This window comes from Rattus rattus, chromosome 3, assembly GCF_011064425.1.
Source record: "Rattus rattus isolate New Zealand chromosome 3, Rrattus_CSIRO_v1, whole genome shotgun sequence".
Classification (NCBI taxonomy): Eukaryota; Metazoa; Chordata; class Mammalia; order Rodentia; family Muridae; genus Rattus; species Rattus rattus.
In genome coordinates this window covers 22,857,463-22,872,333 of record NC_046156.1, presented here as the reverse complement: position 1 = coordinate 22,872,333, position 14,871 = coordinate 22,857,463, and the positions used below count along the sequence as shown (strand labels likewise).

Sequence of the window (14,871 nt, the reverse complement as noted above, 5' to 3'; positions counted from 1 at the left end):
GTTTCCCTGGAATCTAGGACTTTCCAGTGGCTACCCCCAGTTCTCCATCCCCCACTGTTGCATGTTTCGATTCAATTTTCTGACTCTGTGTTCTATTCTGTTCCCTCTAATACCTGTTCCTGCACCCCCTTTCCTCCCCCTCCTCTCTCCCTCCCAGGTCCCCCTGTCTTTCTACTGCCTGGCCTGGGATTATTTTGTTCCCCATTCTATGTAGAATTGAGGCATCCACAGTTTGATCTTCCTTCTTTTTAAGGTCCGTATGGTTTGTGGGTTATATCATGGGTATTCTGAACTTTTGGGCCAATACCTACTTATCAGTGAATACATGCCATGTGTGTTCTTTTGTGTCTGGGTTACCTCACTCAGCATGATAATTTCTAATTCCATCCATATGCCCGTGACTTTCATGATGTTGTTGTTTTCAATAGCTGAGTACTATCCAATTGTAAATGCCGTTGCTGATGCCAAGAAGTGCTTCCTGACAGGACCCTGATATGGCTGTTCCCTAAGAGGTTCTATTAGCACCTGACCAATACAGATGTAGATACTCATAGCCAACCATCGTACTAAGCCCAGGGACTACAATGTAAGAGCTAGAGGAAGAACTGAAGGAGCTGAAGGGAATTCCAACCCCATATGAAGATCAATATGAGCCAACTGAATCACAAAGAGCTCCCAGGGACTAAACCACCAACCAAAGAGTAAACATGGAAGGATCCATGGTTCCAACTAGATATATAGCAGGGGTTAGCTTTATCTGACATGAATGGGAGGGGAGGGAGGATTGATGCCCCAGCATAGGGGGATACTAGAGGGGTGAGGCAGGAGTGGGTGAGTGGGAGGAGAAGCATCTTCATAGAGCCAAATGGGAGGGGGTGGAGAAGGGGGATTAGATGGGGGCTTGTAGATGGTTAACCAGAAGGGGGATATCATTTGAAATGTCAATGAATAAAATGATTAATAAGAAAAAGAAAAAAAAGAATTTCTCTTGATCCTTCTGTGTTTCTATATAATTAACTTCATAATAATGAGGGTATATCAGGGTTTATGAATACTATATAATGTCTTTTGTTTATATTATTCTGAAATAATGATCTTTTTTCCCCCTCACTTATTATGGCCCAATAAACTAAATACAGCTCCCTGTAAATCAACTATGTCCACTGAAGAAAGACTAAGAAGAATTGAATAAATCAGCAAACTGGCCAAGGCTACATTGTAGTGAGAAGAAGTATTCTCTTTCCAGTAAGCTAAATGATATGTTGGTGGACTATAAGCTTCAAATTTGAACAGTGCTTGCTTCCAAATTTTTGGGAAAAATAGTTTGAGAAAATTTTGAGGATGTGTCTGAATACATGTGATAGATTAGAATAAGACTCAATACTACAGTTACAGAAATATTTAAGAAACAATAAGATATTTTAGTAACATAATGAGAATCTATTTTTTGCTACTCAGTTTAGATACACACATAAAGACACAGATAAAATAATTTGGAATATATAGCTTCAATATGGGAGCTTATCTTGCATAGCCTTACTAATTTCTTTATACAAAATTTACAACTAGAGAAATAATTTATGCAACCTGTAAATTATAAGAAACACTTTCCAAAAGTGTAACCACATCCTGCAGATATTTACAGTTTCTTAACCATAAGAGGAAATTTGATTGCTTGTAAATTTATTAAAGTTTAGTTATCCATGATCATCAAAATGCATTGACAGCCCCACCATCCATTAGTGCAGCCACAGCCAGAGCCACAGTCACGGCCACAGCCATAGCCACATTCTCAGTCACGGCAGGATGAGCATAAATTGATATCCATCTAATCTATAATGATAAAATCTTCTAGAAACAGCTGGCTAAAGGATCACTTACAAATAGTATATTAAAATCGCTTCACAAATTTCATGCAATAGTGATCAAACTGAACCCATAAAGTTAGTAATAAGCTAGTACCATAAAGTGAAGTTACCTAGAGACCATAAGAGTAAACACTTTGAATCCATGACATACATATAGAAACAGAGACATAGATACCAAAAGAATACAAAACAAAACAAAAGATTCCCACTGTGTCTTGTGCCTGTCAGTGTTCTTGCTGTAGCTCTATACTGCCCTTAGTAAGGACAGTCACCAGGATGCTCTACAGTGGTATCTAGTGGGCACATGCAGTTCTCACAGAGCTTCTAAGAGAAAAGCTAAGCCTCCAAGGAAAAAGAAGTAGAATTATAACTCTGAATGTTGGGGATTATCTTGGAAAGTAATTGTAGCTGATGAAGATTTAACCAGAGTTCACCAGAGACTGAAATTAGAGGACAGAGTTTCGGAGCCTTGAGGACCAAAGAAAACCCAACGAACATGTGACAGGTAATATAAAGATGATAAGACTCACTGACCCGACATGCACACCATATCCTCTGATCAAGGACCTCATAGAGAGGGTGTGCAGTAAAATGAATGCACTTATCAGCACATGTGACAGTCACTACCCATAGTGCACTGGGATTCAGGTAAGGCATGCTTCTCCTTGAAGGCTTTAGACTGGGAAATTGTGCTTCATCAACTTCATTACTAGACTGTAGGCTCTATGTTTATTTTAAATATGTGCAAAATACATTCTGTGGCCACTTCAGAGCATGGATGGCATGTACATGTTCCTGTAAGATGTTGACACTCCTGGGAAATGGAGAACAGTGCTGCATTGGTTTTTATCATCTTATTCTTTGGGAACTACGATTGACCACTCTGTTTGTAAGTCCAATATTTGATTGAATTTCTGTGATAATCAGTTAAAAGCTAAAGGAGCCAGAATCCGTTTACAGGGTTCTATCTTTCTACGTTAACTGCTTATTGGCGATACAATTATATTAGTTGTGAAAATCCAAAGATAAATTTTGACATATTTCCTGGCATAATGACTGTCACATTCAACTTTCCCCAGTACCTTCACAAGTCAAATTCATTTTCTGAGGCAAAAATGTATACTTTTCTTATTACAAAGCTGTGGCGCTTTTAAACTTGGTTATGAGAACAGAGTGTGCGAGCTTTATTTGCTGCAATAATATCATTCCCTTCTAAAATCTTTCACTTGGCGCCTTCTCATTAAATTATCTGTCTAGAATGTTCTGAAGTTTGGGGTTTATATAGAAACAATAGGAGGGAAAGTCAACAGCGAGATAGGAGGAATCACATGAGAGAAATAAATTCCAACAATATGAATTCACTTGCTATCGAGCAGGTTTTTCTGCATGATTGCTGGTTTCCCTTTAAGCCAGCGTTTACTGACCTGTCTGCATGTACTTAACAGAATCTAGACTCTTAAAGAAATGAAGGTAAATAGTTTCTTTGCCTTTTTGCCATGTCTTCTCCAATATTGAATCAATTCCTTAGATGCCAGAAGAACAAATTGGATTCAACGACAGATGAGTATGGGTTAGTCAGAATGGGTTGATGTAGTTCACTAATCTTATAAAATGTTCTTTTAAGACCACGGACAAGTCAGAACCTGTAAAGGCTAAAATAAAGTTAAGCTGTAAGCCCCTCCGTCTAAGGACAGATAGATATATTCTGAGTTGCTGGAAGCTATTTTTCATACAACAAGCCACATGTTTTCACCCACCAAAACGCGTTTCGTGGACCCAACTGCACCACATGGGCTTGGTCACACATAGGCAGGAAGGACATCAGGATGTATGCTTATCCCCAATTGGTTGATGGTGGAAAGTACCTTAGCACCATCAGGGGTTGCTTTATGAGCACCCTAGTGAACTAAATTTGGGGTCGTTTCTCCAGGAACCCCAGGTATAAACCTGATTAGTGTCCATTTTCCTGGCCAGTATTAAATAAAGTTTGATTTAATTTGATAGTTGGGAAACTTGTTTTCCTCCTCGGGATTTTCAGATGAGCAAATCAATAGAAGCTTTTATCCTACGCAATGTTTCTAGTTTTGGAAGGTCTCAGTTTCCAAAATAGCACTGTATTCGTGTATATGTATGTGCACATATAAAGAACCAGCTGCAGATCTACAATGAGAGGGAAAAACTTACGAGAAAGTCTTCAAAGATTTTCTTGAGTTCTTCATGACCATGCCTTTCAGCAATATGCAGCAGGTCTGAACCATCCGTAGACTTCGTCCTAGCTGCCCAGGTTGCTCCTGAACACTGCAGAAGATGAAGAGCCAAATTCTTTAAGCCAAACTTTGCTGCACAGTGGAGGAGGGTTGGGAGCTCTGTGGTGTAAGTATCTGGAGACACACAAAATACCACGGTTGAATATTTCCTTATATCTGCATTGACATGAAACAGTTGTACACAATCTGTTCTTGAAAGTCTCACTCAGAAAGCTGAGCAGAACTTCAGTAAATGCAAGAAAACACCAGTGGCTGTTGTGACGTAGACTCTCTTCCCTACTTTCTTCAAATAAATACAAATGACTCTCCAGCATCTATGCCTCAATCTTAATTGTGGAGCAGTCTAAAATTGCTATAAGAATTTTACCTTTCACATTTCAAAATGTGTACTGGAGGACGCTTTATGATAAGAAACGGGGCAAAGTCTGACAAACATTTTACAAGGTAAGAGTTTTATGGGCAATCCCTGACAATATTTAAAGTTGGTACCAACTTTCAATAAAAATATTACTTTTATTCTCTTGAAAACAAGTAATATATAAATTCTTATTTATTTGCATTATACTATTTTTGCTGTAGTTAAAATAGGTCAAGGTTAATCAATACAGACATCCACCTGGCAATGTCAAAATTCTCTTATACCTTCATCAACTCATCCTTTGCTACAGTAGAAAAATCTACTAACAGTGCCATCTCCTTTGAGCCCATGCCTTACCATGGTTCCTGCATCCTGCCTTTCAGGTAGGTGAAGTCCCTATTAATTCAGTTTAGGCGTTTTATTAAATAAACATTTATTTACTAAAGGAATGCACACATTTTTAACATCAACAATTTTTCTCAGTATCTCCAAGTTAGTGTACCATGGTGCGCCCCCACCCCCAAAAGAACTTCCTTGAGAATCTATTTCCACACAGCAGAAGGAATGGCCACCATTGTCTAATGCTCTTTCCTGTATCATGAGCATGTTTCCAGTATTAAAGAAAGCAAGTTGGGGGTTGGGGATTTAGCTCAGTGGTAGAGCGCTTGCCTAGCAAGCGCAAGGCCCTGGATTCGGTCCCCAGCTCCGAAAAAAAGAAAAAAGAAAAAGAAAAAAAAAAGAAAGCAAGTTGATCAGGTTTTGTACCCATGACTCCATTGTATTATGGGCCTTTTTTCTATCATTATTGTCCTGGTTAGTTTTATGTCAACTTGACACAAACTATACTCATTAAAAGGGAGGGAAGTCTATTGAGAAAATGTCTCTATTAGATCAGGCTGTAAGCAAGCCTGTGTGATTTTCTTTTCAAATCAGTGATTGATGTGGGAATTGTGGGTGGGACGACCCTTGGATTAGTTGATCTGCTTTCTACAAGAAATCAAGCTGAGCAAACTATGGGGAGCAAGCTAGTAAGCAACACACCTCCATAGCCTCTGTATCAGCTTCTGCTTCCAGGTTCCTGTCCTGAGTTCCAATCCTAACTTCCTTTGATGAATAATAGCGACATAGAAGTGTAAGCCAAATAAATCTTTTCTTCTCCAAGTTGCTTTGGTCATGATGTTTCATCACAGAAGTTTTAATCCTAACTAAGGCAGTCATTTTGAAGATTCAACCATAGATCACATAATCAGTAAATATCGTTGCTTAAAGTTGCCTATGTCTCTATTTCTATTATTTTTTTAATAGAAGCATCACTTATATTTAAAGCAGAAGTGATCACATTCAATGAACTTGGACAACTAGGCAGAGCTGTAACAATCGCCTACACCATATGAGAACATTTATCATCACAGAAGTGCCCTCATGTACCAGTCCAGCAATCCCCAATATTAGAGGCAGGTATATCCTAATTTTTATAAAAAATAAACAAGGTATTTTGTATCTCATATGAGTTATATTTTCTGAACTCTTATGCAACAAAGTCTTCTATTTCTGTCCTTCAATCATTTTCCTGGATAGAATATATTTCCCAACATTTCTCAATTCCCTATCTCTAGACTACTCTATTAAAACTTGTTTTTAGTGTTTTTACACATTATGTTTTCATTAATTATTTTTCTTTGGTTTTGCAAGATTATTGAATTTGAGTTTGTTTCCATTCATCAGTTTAGGATCACTTTGGGTTTCTAAGTTTTCCTGTCTCAGTCTTTCTCACCTTCACTGGGAAACTGGGCACAGAAATGCTAGACTAACTCGATAAGATGAGCTGAAGCTTGTAGCAAGGCTAAGGCAAATGAGTACACAGGAGAGGTGGGTTTAGTCTTTCTATAGTTTTATATAGATTCAAAGAATGTGCTTTGTTCTTTTAGTTGAAAAATGTATACTGACCTGTTTTAAAATTCATTGATTCCTTCTTTACTCTGTTGTTTCAATTACTAATCCTATCTAAATCTATTTATCTCTCTATGTATCTATCTATTTATTGATCCATCCATCCATCCATCCATCTACCCACCCACCCATTGATTCATTCAGTGTCGTACTACATAGTCCTGGCTAAATTGGAATTCACCATGTAGACTAGGCTGACCTCAAACTCATGCAGAGCCCCCTGACTCTGGATCTCAATTTTTGAAATTAAAATTATGTGCTACCATGTCTGACAGTCCATTTAATTTTAAGCAGTGTTCTTTGAGAGTTTTCCTTTACTGTATTTTCCATTTCACTAATAAAATTTCTCTTTTTATGCTTCTACATCAACCCTCTCAGTAGATTCTGTAGAATGATCACTGTAGTTATTTAAACACCCGTAACTGAATAGGTGATCACTGTAGTTATTTAAACACCCATAACTGAGATATTCAGCATTAGGAGCATTTCCATGACTGCTTTTTTGGGTTGCTCCTTCCATGACTAAGGAACTCTCCCATTCTTCCTTCTCATGCATCTTGTAATATTACTGTATTGCAATATTCCCATGGTACAAAAGGACTGAAATAACCAGTATTTATCCTGTAGGATAGGGCACACATCCTTAGAAAAGAGGGTGCTTTTATGTGTCAGGGCTTTACTTAGGCTCAGATGATCAATGACTTCAAAAATATTGATGGTCAGATCATAGCTTCATTTTCAGCAAAGAGTGAAGGCTAAGCCCTGGTGAGCTATCAGCTTTTCAATGGTCACCGCTTGGCTCTTTAGAGTTTCTGATTTGCCCTGGGATTCCTTCCCACCCAAATCTCTTTCAGACCTTTGCAAGGCACTCAGACAACATGCATAACTCAAGCCATTATAGCTTGGGATTGCTTTTTCCCAGCGTTCATGTGCTCTGTCTTTACATTTTGGCTGCTGTTAATTTTGATTCAGCCAAAGATTTTCACAAGATTTGTGTCTGCAACTGTCTTAGTAAATATTCTTTTGTGGTAAAGAGACACCATCATCATGGCAACTTATAAAGGAAAACATTTAATCGGGGCTGGTGAACAGTCTCAGAGGTTTAGTCCTTTAATATCATGGTGGGAAACATGGTGTGTTTCTGGCAGGCATGTGCTGGAAAGGTGGCTGAGAGTTCTACATCCAGATCAGCCGGCTGCAGCAAGAGACTGAGACACTGGGCCTGGTTTGAGCATTTTGAAACATCAAAACCTACTCCCAATGACACTTCTTACAACAAGGCCACTCCTACTCCAACAGGCCCCCACTTTCTAATTGTACTACTCTCTAGTGACCAAACATTCAAATCTATGAGCCTATGAGGGTCATTCGCCATTCTTCTTCAGTGGCTTTTATAGATGTCACAGCACCTTCTGAAGGGTCCATTTGTGCTTATAGACAGGAGCCTAGCATGGCTGTCCTCTGAGAGGCCCAACAAGCAGCTGACTGAGACAGAAGCAGATACTTAGACCCAACCATTGGACTGTAGTCAGGGACCGCTGTGGTTGAATTAGCAAAAGGCTGGAAGAAGCTAAGGAAGAAGGCAACCCCATAGGAAGAATAGCAGTCTCAACTAACCTGAACCCCCAAGATCTCTCAAACCAGGCAGAATGCACAAGCTGGTCTGAGACACCTGACACATATACAGCAGAGGACTACCAGGTCCGGCCTCAGTGAAAGAGAAGAAGCACCTAACTCTTGAGAGTCTTAAGGCCCCAGAGAGTAGAGAGGTCTGATGAGGGAGGGAAGGCAACATCCTCTTGGACTGTGTGCTGGGAGGGGGATAATGACTGGCATGTAAAAAAAAAAAGCAATTATAAAAAAGTCATGATTTGTGAGGTATACACTCATACTCTCAGCACATGGGAAGTAAATGTATGAGGAACAGGAAATCAAGGTCCTCCTTGACTATATATGGAATTGGAGACCAGCCTCTACCACATGAGACCCTGTCTTAAAGCACAAAACTAATGACAATACCCACAATTAAAAAAACTGTGAACTTTTAATTGCGTATTCTTGTCTCAGTAGGGATCATTAAGAGGAAAGTTGTACATCCTATTTGGGGGAAGGGTTCTATTAGTCTTTGTTCTTAGTCATTTTCTTAAACTAACAGCATGTAATCAGTGGACAATGTATAATATTATTAGATAAAAGTAATAGATTTCTTCCCAAACCACAAGAACCTACTAAAGTATGGTTAGTTTTCAATATGTAAATTTTTCTTCAGTTTTATTTCTAAAACAGGGTCTCATGTAGTGCTAGGGTTACTTGTATGTACTGCTATGCCACACAATCATTGTAATTAATCAAGATTTCTTGTGTGTGTGTGTGTGTGTGTGTGTGTGTGTGTGTGTGTGTGTTATTATCAAGGAATAAATTTAAAAAGCTACCAGTCACAGTGAGATATGGCAAAATCACTGGGTCCCATCTACCCCAACTAGAGAACGATCATCTTTTAGATCTATCAGCCAATGTTTGTGAAGTAGAAATTTAAGAATAGGAGACTAAAATGTCTGGGGGGAAATCTTTGAAAAGACCATTTAATCAGACATGTCTTTTTACAAGTTAAAGTAAACAGAGGAGGAAATTGAGTCATGGACGTTCTTTCCAGGGTGCTTAAACTGTCTAAGATAATCCCTAAAAATGATAGCCAAGAATGAGATTGGCATATTCAAACCAGGGCTTTTAAAAGCTTAACCTAACCTAATAGAATGAAAAATGGGATGGAACGTGTCCAGGTATAAAATACAAGAATTAATTTAGAATTTGACAGTGAGGAGAGTATGAGAACTGGCAGTGCAAGACACATAAGCCATTTGTTCTCACAAATTACTCTCTTGGATATTAAGCTTTCATTCATACAGAGGGAGAGGCCAGGTGGCCACTTTGGGACAAAGCGGTGAGTCACATGAAGAAGAGATTAAAAGACAGGCGAGGCCCATTTTAATCCCAGCTCAACCAGTAAATCGTTGCCTCTTAAAACATTTCCTTCAACTCTCTATACCTCAGCCTTTCTATTTCTAAAAGTAGGGGGTTAGAAGTGAGGATTACAATAGCTCTAATATTATTCTGCTTATGCCAAACATGCTGGGGCAGGGAGTATTCCCTGGATGTTAAATACAAAGAAGTAGGGAAAGGAGCTTGGGAGATGGTAGAGTTGGTAAAGTATTTGCCACAGAGGAATGAGAACATGAGTTCTCTAGCACATTCAAAAAGCAAAAAAAAAAATAGAAAACAAAAAAAACACCCCACCACCATCAATAAGCACAGAGCATGCAGCACACACACACACAGACACACACACAGACACACACACACACACACACAGACACACACACACACACACACACACACAGCATTATTACCACCACTAATCCAAACAAAACAAGCCCTGGAGCATGGGTAAGATGCGGGATAAGAGAATGACTGGAACTTGCTAGCTAGCTAGTCCAGCCAATGAGTAAGCTCCATCAACTTTTCGACGTGTGTTTGTCTCTCTCTCTCTCTCTCTCTCTCTCTCTCTCTCTCTGTGTGTGTGTGTGTGTGTGTGTGTGTGTGTGTGTGTATGCTATGCTTGCTGCAATTGAATTATCACTATGACAGTGCTCTGTCAAATATTTAAAGGAAAAGATAAAAGTTGTGTGCACATTGCCTCTCCCTAGTATGCCTGGTAAAATTTGCCTGTTTAGTGCTGAACATTCAAGTATCACTACATTCTGAATACTTATCCGTATACCTACAGTTAAGTACAATTCTTACTTCCCATCAATGAAACTCCTTTGCACAGCAACCCACAACTTCTCAAAATCCAAGGACTATCTGGTCATGGAGTGTTCTTCTCTGGCTGATATAATACACACCACAATTTTCACACTGAAAGGCTCAAGAGACTTCAGGGAGGATATGGCAGAGAGTGTGTAATAGGCAGAGGACCAGGATGTCTACTGCAAGAGTTTCTCTTCTATGTAGAATAGGGAAATGCCATTATCCAATCATGTAGCACAAACAAGACATGAACAATGATATCAGCTGACATACCGAAGTGGACTTGGAAATTTCACAAGCTCAAGAACTATAGGAAATGAATGACTGCTGAGATAGTTAGCTCCCTGATTTGTTATAAAGTACTAAGGAATATGCCTTAAAAATATAGGATCAATGTTAAATGGACATGTTTAAGTATAACATACATGTAATAATAATACTCAAAAGGAAACAATAGCAAATGCATAAAATAGGAGGATCTGGAGGTAGAGGAATGTAAATCATGCGAAGGGCACATGGGATATAATAATGGGGGGATTCAAAAACATCCACGTGTGAAATAGTCTATTAAATGAATGATGATAAAATGTAGGCTAAACAATAAAAATGATTTGTCAGCTTCCAAATGTGTATCTACAGTGTGTTTACTATAAAAGAATAAAACACAGGAGGACCAGGAACAATGGAAGTCTAAAAGCAGACATGATGGCTGGGATCATCTGTCACCTCTAAGGACCATGCCTTATGGGGGGATTGCTATGCTTGTTCCCCAACACGGATATCACAGAAGTCCAAGTAATGAGTAGCATGAAGCAGTGACTGGATGTCTAAGGCTGGGTGCTCGAGTTCACTAACAAGGAGTGTTTAGTATTTATTTCAAGTCTCTTGTTGCCTAGGACCTGAGATATACTTACAATAATAAATGACTAATATAATAAAAATAAAGAAGGCCATGAAGAAATCTGGACAATCTTTGACACATTAAAGGTACTAAAAGGTTTTAAAGGTATCAAAGGGAAGAGTTTGACATGGCTTTCAGGAGAAGTATCATAAACAGTACTGAGACTAAATGAAAATGAAACATGAGAATGATCATGAAACATCTAAGGATGGGCTGGCCTGCAGGATTAAGAGCACATCCATAGCCCTAGCACTGCACCCTTACAGTGAAATGGGAGGCAGAGAAAAGAAAACTTGGGAATCCTGTGACCAGCTGACCCAATGTATGTAGCGATGGACAACAAAGAGACCTATCACCAACGAGGTAGAAGATGAAGGCGATAGCCAGGGTTGTTCTGAAACATCTACTCACGCACCATAGAAGGTGTGAGCTCACATTTGCAGGTATGTACACACACACACACACACACACACACACACACACACACACACACACACATACACATACACACACACATACACACACATACACACACCATTCAGACACATCACATATATCAAAAAAATTTAAAAAGTGTATTTCATAAATGTATGCCCATTAATATGTAGAGTTTATATTTATTATATATTATACATAGATCTAGTCTCTATCTATGTAGAGGAATTTTAATCCAGCAACATTGGCTCTCTGGCAAGAGTTCACATCCAAAGACCTTCTAGGTCTGTGTGATCTGGCTGGAATACAGACACCCCTTTAATTCCTCTGGCAGGAATACAGACGTGCCCTTAGTACACACCTTTACTCTCAAACTATGAAATAAAGTTAGTTTGTAGAAGGAAGCAGTCATGTTTGAAAGTGATGCTTAATTGAGGGTCAGACGGATATCTGTCTGTCTGTCTGCCTATCTATCTATCTATCTATCTATCTATCTATCTATCTATCTATCTATCTATCATCCACATATTTATCTGTCACCAATCTATTTATCTATCATCTATCTACTATCTATCAACCTACCATCTACTTATCATCCATATATTTATATATCATTTATCATTAATGTATAATCTATCTTTCATCTATCTCTCATGTATCTCTTTACCTATTACCTATCTATTATCCACCTACCCGCCCATCCATTCATCTGTCTATCTAAGGAAGTAAGGTCTACCACAGAAAGGAAGGTGACTATGGTTCTTTGCAAACCATTACCTATCAGAATGAGATAAAAGACGAGTTCTTCTATGACTTTATGCCTCTTTCTTATTAGAATAAAGCAGTTTGAGTGTTCGTATTTTAGATCTTTTAAAACAGGATAGTAAAAGCAGAACTCTGAGAACAGTGCATCCTTTCAAGAAGTGAAGGGAGGTGTTCAAGGGGTGAATTATTAACAAAGTGGTAAACATAATTGTCTCAGCATGGCAGAATTTTTAAAAGAAATTTAGGTCTAAGCAACTATATTGCCTCACAACTATAAATGAGGAGGTTTTTTTACTTATTAGCTTATGCAGGACATGTATGTTTCCATTGTATGTTTGCGTTTGCTTCTGTGTGTCTAATTGAGGCTAGCCTAAGCATGCATTTTCCTTATCAAGATGGATAGTAGAGAGTTTATTTCCTATTAGCTACTGCTAATAGCTGGTGTTTATGTTTCCTTTCCTGACTCTGATATACACATTGATGCTTACTACTTTTGACCCTAATAAGCCTATAATTTTGGTGCTGGGTTTTAGAGGCAGAAGAGAGAGACTCCACACAGGGAGGTCACTTCAGCATCTTCAGAAGGCATGAGGGCCAGAGCTTCCCTCTGCCTGGCAGATGCCAAGAGAAGAGGAAGAATATAAAAGGCAAGAATCATAAGATCTAAATATTTGCTTTATTTCAACACAATAATAACCTGTTTGTATATTTGAAGCTCAACTGTATTTCTATCTATAGGTGATAATTTATAGTTTTCTGTTGCCTCTAATAAATGAATAAATCTAGTGAATTTGTACTGAGTACTAGAAATTTTGGGGGCATGGAGGTTTGTCCTAAAGGGTGGTATTTGCCATAGGATGAAATGGGTGCTTTGAAGACAATTACGCTAAATGAAATGAAAATCACCATTTTGTCAAATTGAAAGATACAGTAAAATGCACACAAAGTTATTTCAAATATATTGCATAGTAAAATGGTGTGTATAATTTAGTCAACGTTGTTACCTTGCTCTAATATTTTCCTTCAAATGTGGGAGCAATTCCTCATATCTCCTCTCTTTAGTTTCAGTGCACTCTCTTCTTTTCTCTCTCCCCCTTGCTGTTGGGACTCCTAACATTCTGGAGGCATCTTCCATAGTGTACATGGTCACATTACCTTTGCTGCTGCAGTGCAGGACTGGCCAGTGGTGTGCCCATACTCTGGACTGGACATTATACACAGTGCGTGTGGCCCTGCAGGATTTGGTACCAGTTTCCTCATCTGGGAATGCCGCTTTGCCTCAGGACCATAGAGGCATACAGCTCTATGTGATGTCAGGATATTCTCTTATCTTCTTGTTTTACTGGAACATGTAGCTTCCAGGATGTTCTTAGGACCAGGCATTGTTTCTGGATTGATGGCTCCCTCTTCTCTTTATAACGTATTTTCTACTGCTGAGCACCAGAACCTACTGAGTACAGCAAAGCCCTTTCCTGTGTAGTCTGTTGCTACAAACTGTGAAACTGAACCACGGACTCAGGGATGATATCTGAATTTGGGAATGCCAGGATATGAAGGAATTGAGGTGCCCTCATGCTTGCTTGCGTGAGGTATCGCTTCACAGACTCTCTTTATTGTCCTTAATCCAACTCACTATTGGAAACAAGTGAGCAATTAGAGTTCTCAATATTTGTGTGAACAATGAAGAGTGAATCTTTCAAAATATACCTGTTTAGCTTTCAAAAGAAAGCTGTTACAAGACCTCATGCCACAGAGGAGATAAAAGTTCTTCTTATACTTGCAAATTCTGGGACTTTCAGATGTAAGTTCAGTATTGCTTCTTGGCTGTTTTCAGCAGATACTGATACAATAGTGCAAGTAAGAGCTCTGGAAGCAGAGTCAGTCTCACTGCCATCATTGAAACTCCTGTTACTGAGGTAGAAACAGAAAAGACAGGTGTTCTGGATTTTGGTAACAACCTATGAAGGCTGGAAAACTCTCACACAAGAGTTAATTAATAGGACACATGTGACCGTGTCAAGGAGACAGATTACTAATGCTACTGATAGTGGGAATTTTCTTCAAGCAACACAATCTGGCCAAAGGTAGACTTCTGGAAAGAAAATATTGGACAAAGAGAAAAAAGTTGTGTAGCCAATGGTGTCTACACATCAAGGAAAGTGACTGGGTCAACCACTACTCAGAGGACAGAGCAGATGGCTTGAACAGTCTCATCTGAAGACCTATCAAGTTGTGCCCATGAGTCCCAGTGCCAATGTTTTCCTGACACTTTTTTGATGGAACCCTTTAAAGCCAGAAGCCTCTACAGCTCAAGATACAGCAAATGCAATATTGGCACAGCAAGAATCAAATAAATTACAATGAGCTTTAGAGATTCACTAACAGACTGTAGTAAAGAATATGGCTTAAATCAAAATGAAGCTTCTATTTCAAATTCCAATCACATTTCAGTGAAAGGAGTCATATCACTTGAAGTATATGAGTTGTCCTGTAATTGAGAGTCCTGTTAAATCATTTTCT

The 14,871-nt window shown here is 38.8% G+C and overlaps 1 protein-coding gene across 2 annotated transcripts in view; it reads right to left on the bottom strand.

Annotated features, from left to right (window-relative positions):
• Bank1 (B cell scaffold protein with ankyrin repeats 1) overlaps positions 1-14,871 on the bottom strand; it is a 284,609-nt gene that overhangs the window by 165,019 nt on the left and 104,719 nt on the right. For both annotated transcript variants that reach the window (XM_032896620.1, XM_032896619.1), the window contains one exon: positions 4,053-4,249. In XM_032896620.1, coding sequence (XP_032752511.1) covers positions 4,053-4,249 — 197 coding nt within the window. The remainder of the gene's footprint in view (positions 1-4,052; positions 4,250-14,871) is intronic.